The sequence below is a fragment of the Sinocyclocheilus anshuiensis genome, unplaced genomic scaffold (assembly GCF_001515605.1).
Source record: "Sinocyclocheilus anshuiensis isolate Anshui unplaced genomic scaffold, SAMN03320099.WGS_v1.1 scaffold990, whole genome shotgun sequence".
In the NCBI taxonomy this organism is placed as follows: Eukaryota; Metazoa; Chordata; class Actinopteri; order Cypriniformes; family Cyprinidae; genus Sinocyclocheilus; species Sinocyclocheilus anshuiensis.
In genome coordinates, this window is record NW_015539926.1 from 1416622 (window position 1) to 1429754 (window position 13133).

Consider the following 13133-nt stretch of genomic DNA (forward strand, 5'->3'; position numbering starts at 1 on the left):
TGCTATGGGAAGATGTCTTGACGAATTGACGAAGCAACACATCGGCAATATGGCCGGTTCTCATGAACGGTATGATATTTAGCTACTACTTCGCTGATATGTTTTATCCTGTTTTTATTTTTTCAGCCTGCTACAAAACATGAAACAAGTTAAGACATCAAAGCTAAATCAAAATGCTAGCATACATACATTTTAATCGTTTTTTTTTTTTTTTTTTATCAACTGGCTTAAATGTGTTTAAAGCATTACGACTGGGTGATCACAGCTTTTAAAAAGGCATCCATAAGTGTTTCAGTGAAGAAAATCACACTGGCTGATAGTTGTCAATCCTTTCCAGCAAGGTCTCAGAGTAACCAGGAGAATAATACCTGTAAAAGAAGGGCCAATCAGTGGAACAGCTAAAACTATACAGCACACTAACGTTTACAGCATTATAAATGCACTTTGGTTTAAAAAGATGTTGATATTGTACTGGTTATTATTCATATAAATGTGTAAGAACCTGACAATCTCTTCAGGGTAGCAGTTGTTGATTGCATTGATATATTCCTGAATTGCAGAACCAGGTTCTGCTTTGATCTCCTGTACTTTCTTCAGACCGCCACTGGTAACAAACAAGCGACGTGCCTTACTGTCATGAGGAAGAACCTGTAAGATTGGGAGGAAATAGAAAAGCTATATTAACTATTCTTATTGGGATTAACAAATGTTGATCTCATAAAATGTGTTGATGAAGTTCCCTCTACCTTACTGAACTGGCAGATGACATGTTTAAGAATGTTGCTGGGAGCTTCATAGAGAAGAGGCTCCAGTGCTGGTAGATAAGTGCACTTTTGAAGGATGCTCTTCAGTGCCTTCTTGGCCTTTTTTAGCATGTAAACAAAGCAAAGAAGAGACAACAATTACTAAAAATCTAATCTAAATGTCAGTGGTAAAAAATTATTTACACCAAAATGAAAAATGGTACCTCTATCAGTCACTTTAAGAATGGGCTCACCTTGACCTGCAGGTCTTCAGAACTTTCAGTGTCCAAATAGAGATTTAGGAGTTTAGGGAACACATTGGCCACAGCAACAGCTTTTGCATGCTCAGGTGTGTGTCGGCCGATCTGGCCAAATGCCCAAGCTGTTGCTGCTTTGATGTGATCTTCTTGCTCTTCCTCCAGACAGATAGCCAACTGTGGCACTCCCTACAGAAGTGGAGAATCAATTATGATCATAATCAGTATTATGAGAGAAATTCAGTACTGTTCAAAAGTTTGGGGTTGGTAAGATTTTTAAAATATTTTTGAAAGAAGTCTCTTATGCTCACCAAGATACAGTAATCAAAATACAGTAAGAGCAGTAATATTCTGGAATATTATTACAATTTAAAATAACTGTTGTCTTTTTTATATTTATAAAAATGTAATGTATTCCAGTGATGTCAAGTCTGAATTTTCAGCAGTCATTATTCCAGAATTCAGTATCACTTGCTCCTTCAAAAGTCATTCAAAAAAGCTGATTTGGTGCTCAAGAAGCATTTTTTTTTTTACAATTATTATCACAGTTGAAAATGTGTGTACTGCTCAGTATGCATGTGAAAACCATGATACTTTTTTCAGGATTGTTTGATCAATAGAAAGCTCAAAAGAACAGCATTTATTTGAAATTTTATTTTTTTTGTAACAATGTAAAACTCTCACTTTTGATAAATTTAATGCATCCTTGCTGAATAAAAGGATTAATTTCTGTCAAAAAATAAATTATACTGACCCCAAGCTTTTGTGTAGTTATGTGTAGTTAAATTCAAATTTGACATGCGAGCTTATGAAAGGATGTGATAACAGACTTTAGATACAATCACAGCCATGGCTAAGTTCTCAGAGTGTGTAGCCACATAGCCCAGCATCATGATCCCCGGCAGGCGTACATTCCCTTTGGAGTCCCCGAGGTAGTCAATCACAGCTGCTACGCCCCCCACATTCACTATTATCTGGGACAGCTGAGTAGGAAACACACAATGCAAACACATAAGCCAGTGTGACATAATGATAAACAATTAGTGAGGCAGACCAGAAAAGCAAAACAGTTTTGGGCAGGTGAAAAAAATGGGTGATGCAATGCGGTTTCCAATTGTCTGTTTCCTGTGTTGCACTGGTGATAAATAACAGACCCACATTCTCCATGGTTTACAGACTAGCTGCCTCACACCATGTTATTTAAACGGGGTGTCAAAGAGCTGACAAAGTGGAGATTCCAAACTTACCCAAGCATCTTGAAATCATTTAGTGGCTATGTTATGTATGTGGTAGGTAGGTACCTCGGGGTTGTGTTTTGTGATTTCCCGAATAAGAGTGGCAACATTCTTCCGAACATATTCATCCGGGTCCTTTAGGCAAACCAGTGCAGCGGGGAATATCTCGGCCTCCACCACCATCTCGGCTACGTCTACGGAGTGCTTGGCGATTTGGCTGAGAGCTGAAAAAACCTGCCTCTGTAAAGAGGAGGAAAAAATGTTAAGCCTGCATGTCACTGATTACAAAATCTGTAGCCTGTGTCACCTTCAATTTGGCATCTGGGTTTAGGATCATCTGTGCTAAGTGGGCGATTGCCCCAGTGTCCACCACGGTTTGAGCCAGCTCTGGGGAGTGTTTGGCTATGTCACTCAGAGCGGAAGCTGCAACCCTCTTCAGGGCGATTTCAGGTTCCTGGATGCATAGCACGAGCAGAGGCACAACTCCAGCATCAACCACTGCCTGAGACAGCTCTGCACAGCAGGAGAAGAGATGAACAAAAGGAACATTGACGAATTGCAAGAAAGAATAAAAAACGACCTTTTTATGCAAACTTACGTGCATTATGTCTGGCAATGTAGCTTATTGCCCATGCAGCAGCCTCTTTGACCCCAGGGTCAAACTCCTCCAGGGAGATGACAAGCGCGTCCAGTGCTCCACAGTCCACCACGGCCTGGGCCAGTTCAGGGGAGTGCTTAGCAACAGCCCGAAGCACGAATGCTGCAGCTTTCTTATAGAAACGCTGTGTCTTTCATATCCCAGTAATCCAGAGGGAAAAGGACAAAGCAATTGACCAGTAAATACACTAGAATGTTCATAAATCACCTGCAAATCTGCCTTTAATGAACAGTAAGTGATCTATCACATTCTATATTATTCAGTTACATAAAAGGACCTTCAGTTGAAAGTGTTTTATACTTCTGATGAGGCCTCTCTGACAGCGTAATAGCATTCTAACAATGAGTTTTAGAGCAAAGCCTTTGGACCGCCACTTTATCATGTTTTGTTTTCTCTGCTGAAGCAGACCAATATCACACCATGTCCATTCATTTAGGCCAGAGGAGAACTGGACCCCAACAGAGCCTGGTTTCTCCCAAGGGTGTTTGGTTTTTCCTTCAATTTCTGTCACCTGATGGAGTTTGGGTTCTGTCTTGGCACTGTTGCCTTTGGCTTGTTTAGCTGGGGTCTAAAAGACATCAATTTGCCAGCACTGACACTGACAGGTGAGCATAAAAAAATGAATTTAGCGGAATAATAAGACTATTGTCTACTGCTTAATAGATGAATCCAGTTTGTTCATAATTCATGAATTTTGCAACATTGACACTGTTATTGAACTGAATTGAACCAAAATTCAACTGACTTAAGCCGAATAACCACACTACTGTCTTCTTATCACCGAATTGAACTTGTTTCATAATAAATGAACTTAACAGATATTGAACTGAACTAAATAAGCACAGAACTGAATGCAGTTGCATAATGCAGCCCTCTACGAACACCTTGGCAATTGAATCGCCATTGGCTAGTACATTTTTTAGTTAACTCGCCAGACTGATATATATATATATTTGTTTGTAAAATGGCACAGTTTAAATATCTGAAAGTACACTCTTAACATCAGTCAGTCAAGCATTATAATATGATAATCAATATTATTTAATGATAGAATTTTAGTAATTAGAATTAAAACTTGATAACCATGTATGAATGCATATTAGTCATTTTAACTGAACTTCGGACTGGTGGTGGTGCTTTTTTGGTCATTCAGTGTTTCTGTAAAAAAAAAAAAAATTGGGGAAAAACTAACAAAATATACTGATAAGATAACAATGATACGAATTCTACTAATAAGAACAATATAAAACGCACCAAGGATTAATGAGCTACTGGATTCATGAATATTAATCAGGTTGTGTGCGTTCGCTCGAACTGATTTGCTGAAATCAAAACAGGGACTATAATAGGTGAGCGCCAGCCAATGAGATTGCCGTTTGCGCATGAGTGATTTACTCGCAATGTAGAGGGTTGTAATGACACTTATAGCTGCTTTATAGCAGAATTTGGATTTGCCTGATTTGCATCATTAATTCTGTTATTTGCCTGTTTAATACTGTCAAGTCAAGTAAATAAATTGACTTGACTTATTCTGAACAATTCTTCTCCTGGCAAAAGAGACATGGTCTGAGATCTGGAGATGTTGTACTAGCATGATCTTTAAATTTTCATAATGAAACAATATGTAAATGTTCAGTACCTGGCAACAGTCCTAAGTCCTGTTACTGTTTAAAGTCATTGAAGTTAAATAGTGCAAACAAACGTTTTTAAACAACATTTAAAGAAAACATTTAAAGAATAACAGTGCAAAAAATATGTAAATTATATAAGCATGGATTGCTTGACTGACAGTGTTAATGGAAATTTTTGCATTGTGCAAAATCAAATGTAGGCATTAAAGTTCGACACCTCAACGCAAACCTATTCATTCAAATTAGAGCTGAGAGGCACAGCTAAAGAAACTCACGTTTTGCTCAGCCAGGGAGTACACAAGCTGAGGAAGAATGTCTCCCTTTACTACAGCCTCAGCCAGGTCATCGTTATAGTTGGCAAGCCTTCCGAGAGCCAGAGCTGCTGTCTGCTGAATAGTTGGGACTGCATCCAAAAGGAGAGGCCTCAAAAGGGACATTACACCTAAGCCAAAGAGAGTGAGCACATTTGTGCAGGGGAGAAAACAGGAGTGGAAAGACACTCGAGAGCAGATGAGCGGAGGATATACTTTCAAAGATTCAAATCATGTAATAAAATATATCTAAACAAAATATTCTTCTGAGTTCCAAAAGAGATCAGGGTAAGCATGAGTGTATGTATTCCTTATTTCTGTATTATTAATTTAAAAATGTAGCTTGGTAACTTCTTTTGAAGACATTGTGTCCAGAAACATTCATTGTACTGTGTTTGGGAGAAAATTAAAGATATTGTTTTAGATCCTTGTACAAAGAAACACTTGCTATGGCCTCTTTTTTACCCCCATCAGTCCTGAGTGTTGAAAGGTTTGAAATAAACGCTTCTTCTCTAACATTGTAGGTAAGGACAAACAAACAAAGAAATAGATAAAATAAAATGAAATTTTAATTTACTTGAGTTATGTGAAGGTTGGAATTTGGCGAATTTGTAAAAAAAAAAGTATAATTATATTTAAATTATTAAATTAGAAATTATATAAGTATTATATAATACGTATATACAAGCAAATGCCATACCACAATTCATGCAGAAACCTCCCTTAAACAAAATATTAATTTTAAACACTCACCAGCATTTTGAAGTGTTTCAGTATTTTGTGGTCTTGCTGCAAGATCTGCTACAGTTTGCACAAATTGTGTTCTTGCCTTCTGGTACTGCTCAAACACTGCATAATAATAGACAAAATAAGACGAATCAATGCCCACAATTATGGCAACAAACTGCAAAATTAAGAACAGTAAGCAACTACTGGCCGTTTTAATTAACCTTTTACATTTTTAACTTAGGCTACTTCAACGGATCTCACTTTCTCACCTTGCAAAATCTGTCGTTGACTCATAGTTATATGAGTATCCCAAATCGGAGCAAAAACGACAAAAAAGCTGCGTGAATGCGACAAAAAAATTACGTTTAAGCTTCCAGTAGGAAAGAGCGTTTGTTGTGACTTTGAGTTTAGAGGAGGCGTGCAACCGTTGTCTTGGCAACAAACCGGAAGTGATAGGCACCGCGTTCGTTCGGTGAGTTTGCTGTCAATGTTCTTCAAATGTTTCGTGCTGAAACGCGCATATGTTCAAATCAGGGACAGTGCCGCATGCAGTTGGTGTCCAGATGTAATAGCAGGTAAAATAACCCCTAATTAGTTTGGGATATTATATAAGATCCAAAAACAGTCGATGAATGTGGGATATCGGGACAGAGCAGCTGCGAGAGGGAACAGCTGCCCCCACATTAGCTTCATGGTTATCGCAGAGATAACTGCAGTCACAGCAGCAGTACTGATATTTAGTAATTACTAGTCTTCACACTCGCACATTTTCTTTAAATAAACAAACAAGCAACTTGTGCTTGTTATAGTTCGTGCATCATATAGGCCTAGGCAAAAATGTGTCTCGTCAAATAGAATACAAACTTTCCGTAGGCTACGTGATTGTTCATTTGTGAGTTGTCGCTCTAGTTTATTACTGTTTAACCCACTTCAAACTTTAATAATGCGGTAAGTTGAGCAGGTTACCAAATAATTATGAATTCATAATTTCCCGACTGCCTTTCATATTTTCTTGTTGTCTCTAGGCGTATAGGCTATGTTGCATTTCACGCACTGAAAATGCGAGTGTTTGGCCAATCACTTAAAACATTAGAAATTATTTTGTATTTAGTTATATGGGCCTAAAATGATAAATATATATATATATATATATATATATATATATATAAGCTTGTCATTTAGATTGTTATATCTGGACCATTATTGGATAAGTAATCAATTTATTAAGGTTATACACCTCTATTTAAAAAAAAAAAGATGAAAAAAAAAAACATTTCAAACAAATCGGGCTTTTAAACACCAGCTCAAAGCTGAAAACTGTATTCATTAACTTCAATGTCACTTTTAACAAAGACATGCTCTCATAATGAGCAAGGCTTTTCAACAAATTTGTTTAAATGCTGTTGAATGTAATTAAGAACATGTAGGCCTACATTTATTCGTACGGTTCAGCATCAGCCAGGGCAAGTCAAAGTGAGCAGAGATTTTTGGAAAAAGCAATTTTCTCAACATTTTTCTTCCTTTTTAAAAAGAGATGAATTTGAATGTCACAAATTGAATGTAAAATATGTCCTCTAGCCTTTGCTCATTTCCACCTCTAAATTCACTACTAAGTAACATCACTGGTGGTAGGGATTTTCTTATGTCTTGTTTATTCTATAATAATCTAAGCAATTTATAGTGTTATAGGTCCAAATTAGTTTTATAAGATACTAACGCGTTGCCAGGCTGAGTGGGCAAAAAAAAAAGAGAGAAAGATTACAGCCTTGAAAGATATTCAGTCAGACTATGGAAGTCCCAGCACCGATTAAATGTGCTGAGAAACTGCCTTATTCTACAAGATTTCTGAAGTCTTTGGAGACCATGTCGACGTACCAGATTATTACTGAAACTGTCAACTAACATATAAGAGATGAACTGCATACCCCGTTAAAATAAATAGCTTTCATTACCTCAGTGTATTCAGTTAAGCACTCCTCGACTCATGGAGAGATTCACCGACAAATTCTCCGTTACTTTGCACAAAAAGGTCTGACTGGGTACTTACTGGCTACTTATAAGCTTGTCATCTATTTGAGCTACAGTTGGTGAAGTCAGCACCTGCCTCACAATACCTTCTTCGCAACAGACATGAGGTCAAAAGGATTTGAATTAATCAGATTAACTTCTTCACGTTTATTACCAGTTTACCGCACAAGCATTTCATATATTGCCATCCGCGTTTAAGGATGTAGGCTGTCTTTATGCGTCAAAAAAATAAATAAAATAAAAATACACGGCTGTTCTCTACTGGACCACACTTTATTATTATTTATTTAAGTTTAATGTCTACTGAGATTTGAGCTAATACTGGAAAGGATAAAGGGTCCTCTTGAATACTAAAACATCAAGTTTGTTCACCATAATACTTATTTTACATACAAGTCTGAATAAATATATTCGGATATTGTGCAAATTCATGAAGATTTTTAGGTGTATGTAGATTTCTCTCTCTTTGTATGATTCGAAGCAGCATTAAAACGCAAGAAAACGATTGAAAGTGTAAAATGTTTTATTTAGATGTTTTATACTGTGTAACAGTCACAATACAATAGCTGTCAATAGTCTACAATCGACCAATAAGTCAATGAACACTGAAGACATCAAAATATTGTCCAGAATAAGAAGTTTGGGGTTAACAGTAGCTGTTTGTCTTCTGACAAATTCGTGTATGTAATCGCTTGAATGCAGTCTGAAAGATATACAGGACTGGCGCATGACCTCGAGACCAAACTGACGGACCCGAACCGGCACAGTGGAGCAAATCGTACAATAACTGCAAAGATTAAACTTGAATTTCCAAGAACTTTGAATAATGAAAATTATTACGCCGACTACAACTTAACGTTGCATTTCTTCATCCCTTTTAACGCGCAGACCTAATATAGTATGTTGTCCTTTAATTTTGAACTATATATATGCCTTTCTTTGATACATTATTAAAGGCCAGAATATACCAGGAATGTTTAGTAACTACTCCAGAAAAGGCAAACTAATATCAAAAGTAAATGCTTTTTATCATGCTTTTAAAGAACATTAAAATACACATGTAAAATACAAGCAACAGATAACGCAGTTTGTTTAGGGAAACTGTAGACCGAAAGTACAAAATATATAAAAAGGTAGGTATAATTCAGTCATTTCTGCATTTTGAAATTGCCACAACCGTAGCTCTGCGCTCCACTTTGCAATCAAATGGGCCTCTGACGTTCTCACGCAAACTTAGAAATTCCAGCAATGTGAATGAAGTGCGTCATTTCCACTACGTTAAAGTTACATGTATAATATATTGATAATAATGACAAAAATAAATGGATCTACATGACACTGCGTTGGCATGGAAATAGCTGGAATATATCTGGCGTTGGCTTCATCGTGTAGTCCCTCATCATCCCGATGATGTGGAAGATCCGTTCAGCGCCGTCTTTCGCACTTTGTTGCCATAGGTGAACTGTCGATTTGGGCTCGTCATCGTCGTGCCATTAATAGGATTGGAAATATGGGTGAAATGAGGTTGTGAAGGCTGAACCAGTGTGCTTGGACTCGGTAGTGGTGAGGAGGTGGATGGAACTCCAGCGGGACTGCTGGCCTTATCGCTGGCTGAGTCGCTTTCAGAGCGGTTTGTATTGTTCACGCCATCTTGTGGATGGGTTATCTTCATTTTTTTACAGCTGGGCCGCACGCGGTATTTCAGAGGCAGTGGTCCATTCTTTTGGAAAGTGCGAAAATAACAGAAGGCACCTTATTATTGAACGGTGAATAGCCTACTGAGCAACTAAAATTCTCAATCCACAAATTAACTAATTATCGAAAGATAAATAAATTACCTGCTTGAATATTTCACTTACTTCGAGATTTAAGACCAAGTGTGTAAAGTAACAGAACAGAAAAAAAACGTCAGAACTTACTCTTCTCCAAGTGTAGATGTAGGCAATGTCCATTAATGTGTAGTAATCCTTCAAAGGCTCATCCTCATACATAACTTCTATCTATTAGAACAAAGAACGATAATATTAAAAAAAACAGCACCAGTCAATCAATATCACACCATAATGGATGATGCAAGATCAGCAAATAAATAAATAACAATATCCCCTCTTTCTATAAAATTATGTAATGAAACACTGAACTACTAAACTTCCACTGTAACAAACAGACTTTTTCAGAAACTAAAACTTCATCTGCAATAACACAGATCACATTACCTGAAAAGTAGGAGGTATATCCATTTTGCTTCTCAGAAATTTCCTCAAATGCATCACAGTCATTGCAGCAGGGCACTGTAAGTATCTTTTATTATTAACCTGTGTGGTTAAAAATAAAAGAAATAACACACAAATATATTATTCAGATACACTTTACTATTGGTGTAATCTGTATCACCATCATTACAGAGAAGAAAAATAAAGACTTTCAGCATCAGCAAGCACTTCTTAATTACCTCTTCTTTTTGCCTCTCATCTGTGCTGCCTTGCTGTTGGGCCCTGAACAATAAATAGTACAATTGTTGTAAATTAAATACTAAATTATAACTTCTCATGTTTCAAATAAAATATCTTTACACTAGAGAATGGCCACTTCAGATTTTTGTACACATTTTTAAAACTCTTGTAAAAGCACAGACAGATACACTAACAGCAAAAATCACTTATACAGACATATGTAAACATACCTTTGATCAAAAAACTCAATTGACAGACTGATAATTTCATCATCTGTGATGATTCGCTTGTCTTCATCAGCAACTTCTCCTCGATCCTCATTTGATCCATTTGCAGCTTTGGGAAAAAAAAATTATGAATCATCGCTTAAATTTCAACAAATTTCAACAATTAGACTGAACAGTTACACAACACAGTCTGTGCAAACGGTTATCCTAACAAAACCAATTTATTTACTTGGGTACATTAAATACTTACCATCAACAGATGGGTGTTCAGCATAAAAATCTCTCCTACGCTTCATTTCATCTGCACAGAAAAAGAAATTTCCAGATCAAAGCATGTGTAAATAATTACAAACAATAAAAATAATCTTTCACAGTGACTGACTTACTTTTAAAAAGACCAGGAACCAACTTGTATACAATGTCCTGTAGAGTTTTGTCAGACCTGTGGGGGGAGGGGTGTTGGTCAAACCTTTTTTTTTTGGGGGGGGAAAAACTGCACTTCAAACAATGCTGTTGCAACCAACTCAAATTCATGTTATTTCCTAATTCTCACATTAAACGGCATGAACAGAAAAGACAATATACAGCATTTGAAATAGAAACAAACAAGATGTTAGATGTATGCATAATCAGAATTAATTATTACTATGAATAACTATTTACAACAAGTGGAAAGATGGAACAGACAGTGATTTTAAAGGTTACCGAATATTGAGAAGTGGCTTCGTTTTGTGGACCTGTACATCACATATGGGACAGTATTTACTGGCTTCCAGGTACCGGACAATGCACATTTTACAAACTGAGGACCAAAATGTCAGAGGATAAGCATGGTCTGGGTATGTTGCATGATTTATTATAGATATAGAAAAATACAGCAGCACAACTCATATACTCACATGAGTGCAAGCATTCTATGATTGTTGTTGCATCTATGAAATATCCACCACACAAGACACACATCAAATGGGGATTGAGCTCCGTAATCTTGATCCTTGTTGTACGATGCATCGTCATGGGACAGAAAAGACCCTGCAGGTGCATCAAAATAATATGATAAAGATTTGTAACTATAAACAACTGCCAATGAAAACAATCATGAGGACTTAATTACCTGAGACCTTACCATTTTGTTATTATGGGCTGTTGCGTATATTTACGTTATAACAGAATTTTTAGATCATCTCTTACACACGGGTCTTCGGGGCTGTGAAACGACACGATTGCGATGTAAACGATCGTTATATCGCTGCAAAGTCAGATTCACTACACTACACACTACATAACAGACATAACACTGCACAACGCACCATAATATACTGAATCAGTTATGAGGACAATCTGCGTAAATTAACTTTACGTGACGAACACTTCTTACGGTTTCTATAGCAACTAAAGCTGCGTTACTTGGCAACGTACCAAGAAGCTGAAACTGAACGTTCCGCGTAGAATGCAGTGAACGCGCAAATTTCGATTTAAAATAAACATCTCGCCCATTAAACATGTTATAACGGCCTTTCAAAATGACAGTGTATCTTAAAAGACTGAACATTCATGTTATTGACCATGATGCTGATCTTGGCTTTGCTTTGACATTCTCTTCCTCCTGCATGGATCACTAATGTTGCAGTCGTTCATTGCCCATGAATGCACCTTGCATTAAACTGATACCCATTTGACATCATGACTGTCGTCATACGTTGCTATGTACGAAGTTTATTTACGTTTGTCACAAATCCTGTTTTCGAAACACCTTATTACGGCGGGGCATTCACTAAGAGCCGAAGACAAGCGCTATGAAGTGCTGAAGGAGCTCACAACCAAGGGAAAACGAGCAGAGTAAATAATAACTTTCAAGTAGTAACTACGTTCTCAAACTCGTGCTGGATGAAGCATACCAAAAGTAGGTTTCTGCAAGTACTAGTTATAAAATGCGTTTTAAAGATTATGTAACTTGCTGTAAGATAAGCATGCATTAAAGGGTGATGTCATCTATGACAATTGGAAGTTAAGCCATCGGACGATACAAAACGATTTTAAGAACACGCGAGAAAACCAAGCACCCGACACTAATTTAGAGGGTATCAAAACATATGATGAATATACACATCTGTAAGACAACTTTCAAGCCCAGATCAACCTACAGAGGAAAAATGTAAACCTGTGCCCTTGCTTATTAAATAAATAAAGGCGTTCATGATCTAACATTTATTTAAAACATCCACCAGTCGCGTAGAACTGATGCAGTGCTGTTTGTTCTTGCAACAAGCCTTTCGGTTGGTTATAAAAACAAAACCACAAACTTTTTTAACTCTGACTAAACAAGCATTCTGGTGATGGTAGTGCTATAGAATAAATAACTGTCAAAAGGAGGAAATAACCCTTATACATGAATTGTAACACGTGAGAAAGTGCCGAGTTTACAAAGCCCTGTCTGGCCTATTTCGAAGAATACAGGTAGCCTACCATAATGAAATTCCACCTGATTAAGCAGATGAGAATATTATAATCAATATTATAAATAACACGTCACTTTATATTTAGCTCTGACATTCACAACTACAGGGAGTCAGAGAAGTGATATTAAACAAAATTATGCACCCAAGTCTCAGGTATAGCCTACAAATTGCGGTTTCTAAATAAAAAAACATGCGCAAGTGAATAACCTTATTAATAAAAAATGCTAAAAGCAAATATTAAAACATTTTTCTTCTTGACGTGACAAGCCACAGGAAGGCTTAGCCTACATTATAGTAGATATATAAATAAGCGAAAACTTATTGTTTGAGCTTTTTTTTTTTTTTTTTTTTTTAAAATGTTAATTTTTAGGAAACCTCTTTTTTTTTTTTTTTTTTTTTCTT

The 13133-nt window shown here is 36.8% G+C and overlaps 2 protein-coding genes across 5 annotated transcripts in view; both read right to left on the bottom strand.

The window, feature by feature from the left end:
* Positions 1-265: 265 nt before the first annotated feature.
* On the bottom strand, positions 266-6574 carry spag6 (sperm associated antigen 6). Of its 3 annotated transcripts, none has more exons than XM_016483796.1 (11): positions 5834-6574; positions 5589-5684; positions 4800-4966; positions 2834-3017; positions 2543-2748; positions 2302-2475; positions 1831-1983; positions 998-1189; positions 747-863; positions 503-648; positions 266-368 (listed from the first exon to the last, which is right to left on the bottom strand). In XM_016483796.1, exons 1-11 carry the CDS (start codon positions 5856-5858, stop codon positions 305-307), a joined length of 1524 nt encoding a protein of 507 aa, XP_016339282.1. In that variant the 5' UTR covers positions 5859-6574; the 3' UTR covers positions 266-304. The 3 variants fall into 3 exon arrangements, with proteins under 3 accessions (XP_016339282.1, XP_016339281.1, XP_016339283.1); XM_016483795.1 differs by having other exon boundaries at positions 2834-3023; XM_016483797.1 differs by having other exon boundaries at positions 2834-3023; positions 5826-5857.
* Positions 6575-8113: 1539 nt separating this feature from the next.
* LOC107686702 (polycomb complex protein BMI-1-A) overlaps positions 8114-13133 on the bottom strand; it is a 6740-nt gene continuing 1720 nt past the window's right edge. The window contains exons 2-10 of one of the 2 annotated variants that reach the window (XM_016483798.1): positions 11172-11304; positions 10978-11074; positions 10659-10741; positions 10523-10573; positions 10276-10381; positions 10045-10087; positions 9809-9907; positions 9512-9592; positions 8114-9312 (exon numbers count right to left, since the gene is read on the bottom strand). In XM_016483798.1, the coding sequence (XP_016339284.1) occupies positions 8992-9312; positions 9512-9592; positions 9809-9907; positions 10045-10087; positions 10276-10381; positions 10523-10573; positions 10659-10741; positions 10978-11074; positions 11172-11289 (999 nt within the window). In that variant the 5' untranslated portion in view covers positions 11290-11304 and the 3' untranslated portion in view covers positions 8114-8991. The remainder of the gene's footprint in view (positions 9313-9511; positions 9593-9808; positions 9908-10044; positions 10088-10275; positions 10382-10522; positions 10574-10658; positions 10742-10977; positions 11075-11171; positions 11305-13133) is intronic. The other variant, XM_016483799.1, reaches the window with a different exon arrangement.

Bases quoted from the DNA above. Each gene is read 5' to 3' on its own strand.
- spag6 (XM_016483795.1), bottom strand. From the start codon at position 5,858: ATGAGTCAACGACAGATTTTGCAAG. The intron at 1,984-2,301 runs GTACCTACCTAC...TTTCCTACTCAG, and splicing joins TCACAAAACACAACCCCGAG to CTGTCCCAGATAATAGTGAA. The intron at 369-502 runs GTTCTTACACAT...CTTCTTTTACAG, and splicing joins TACCCTGAAGAGATTGTCAG to GTATTATTCTCCTGGTTACT.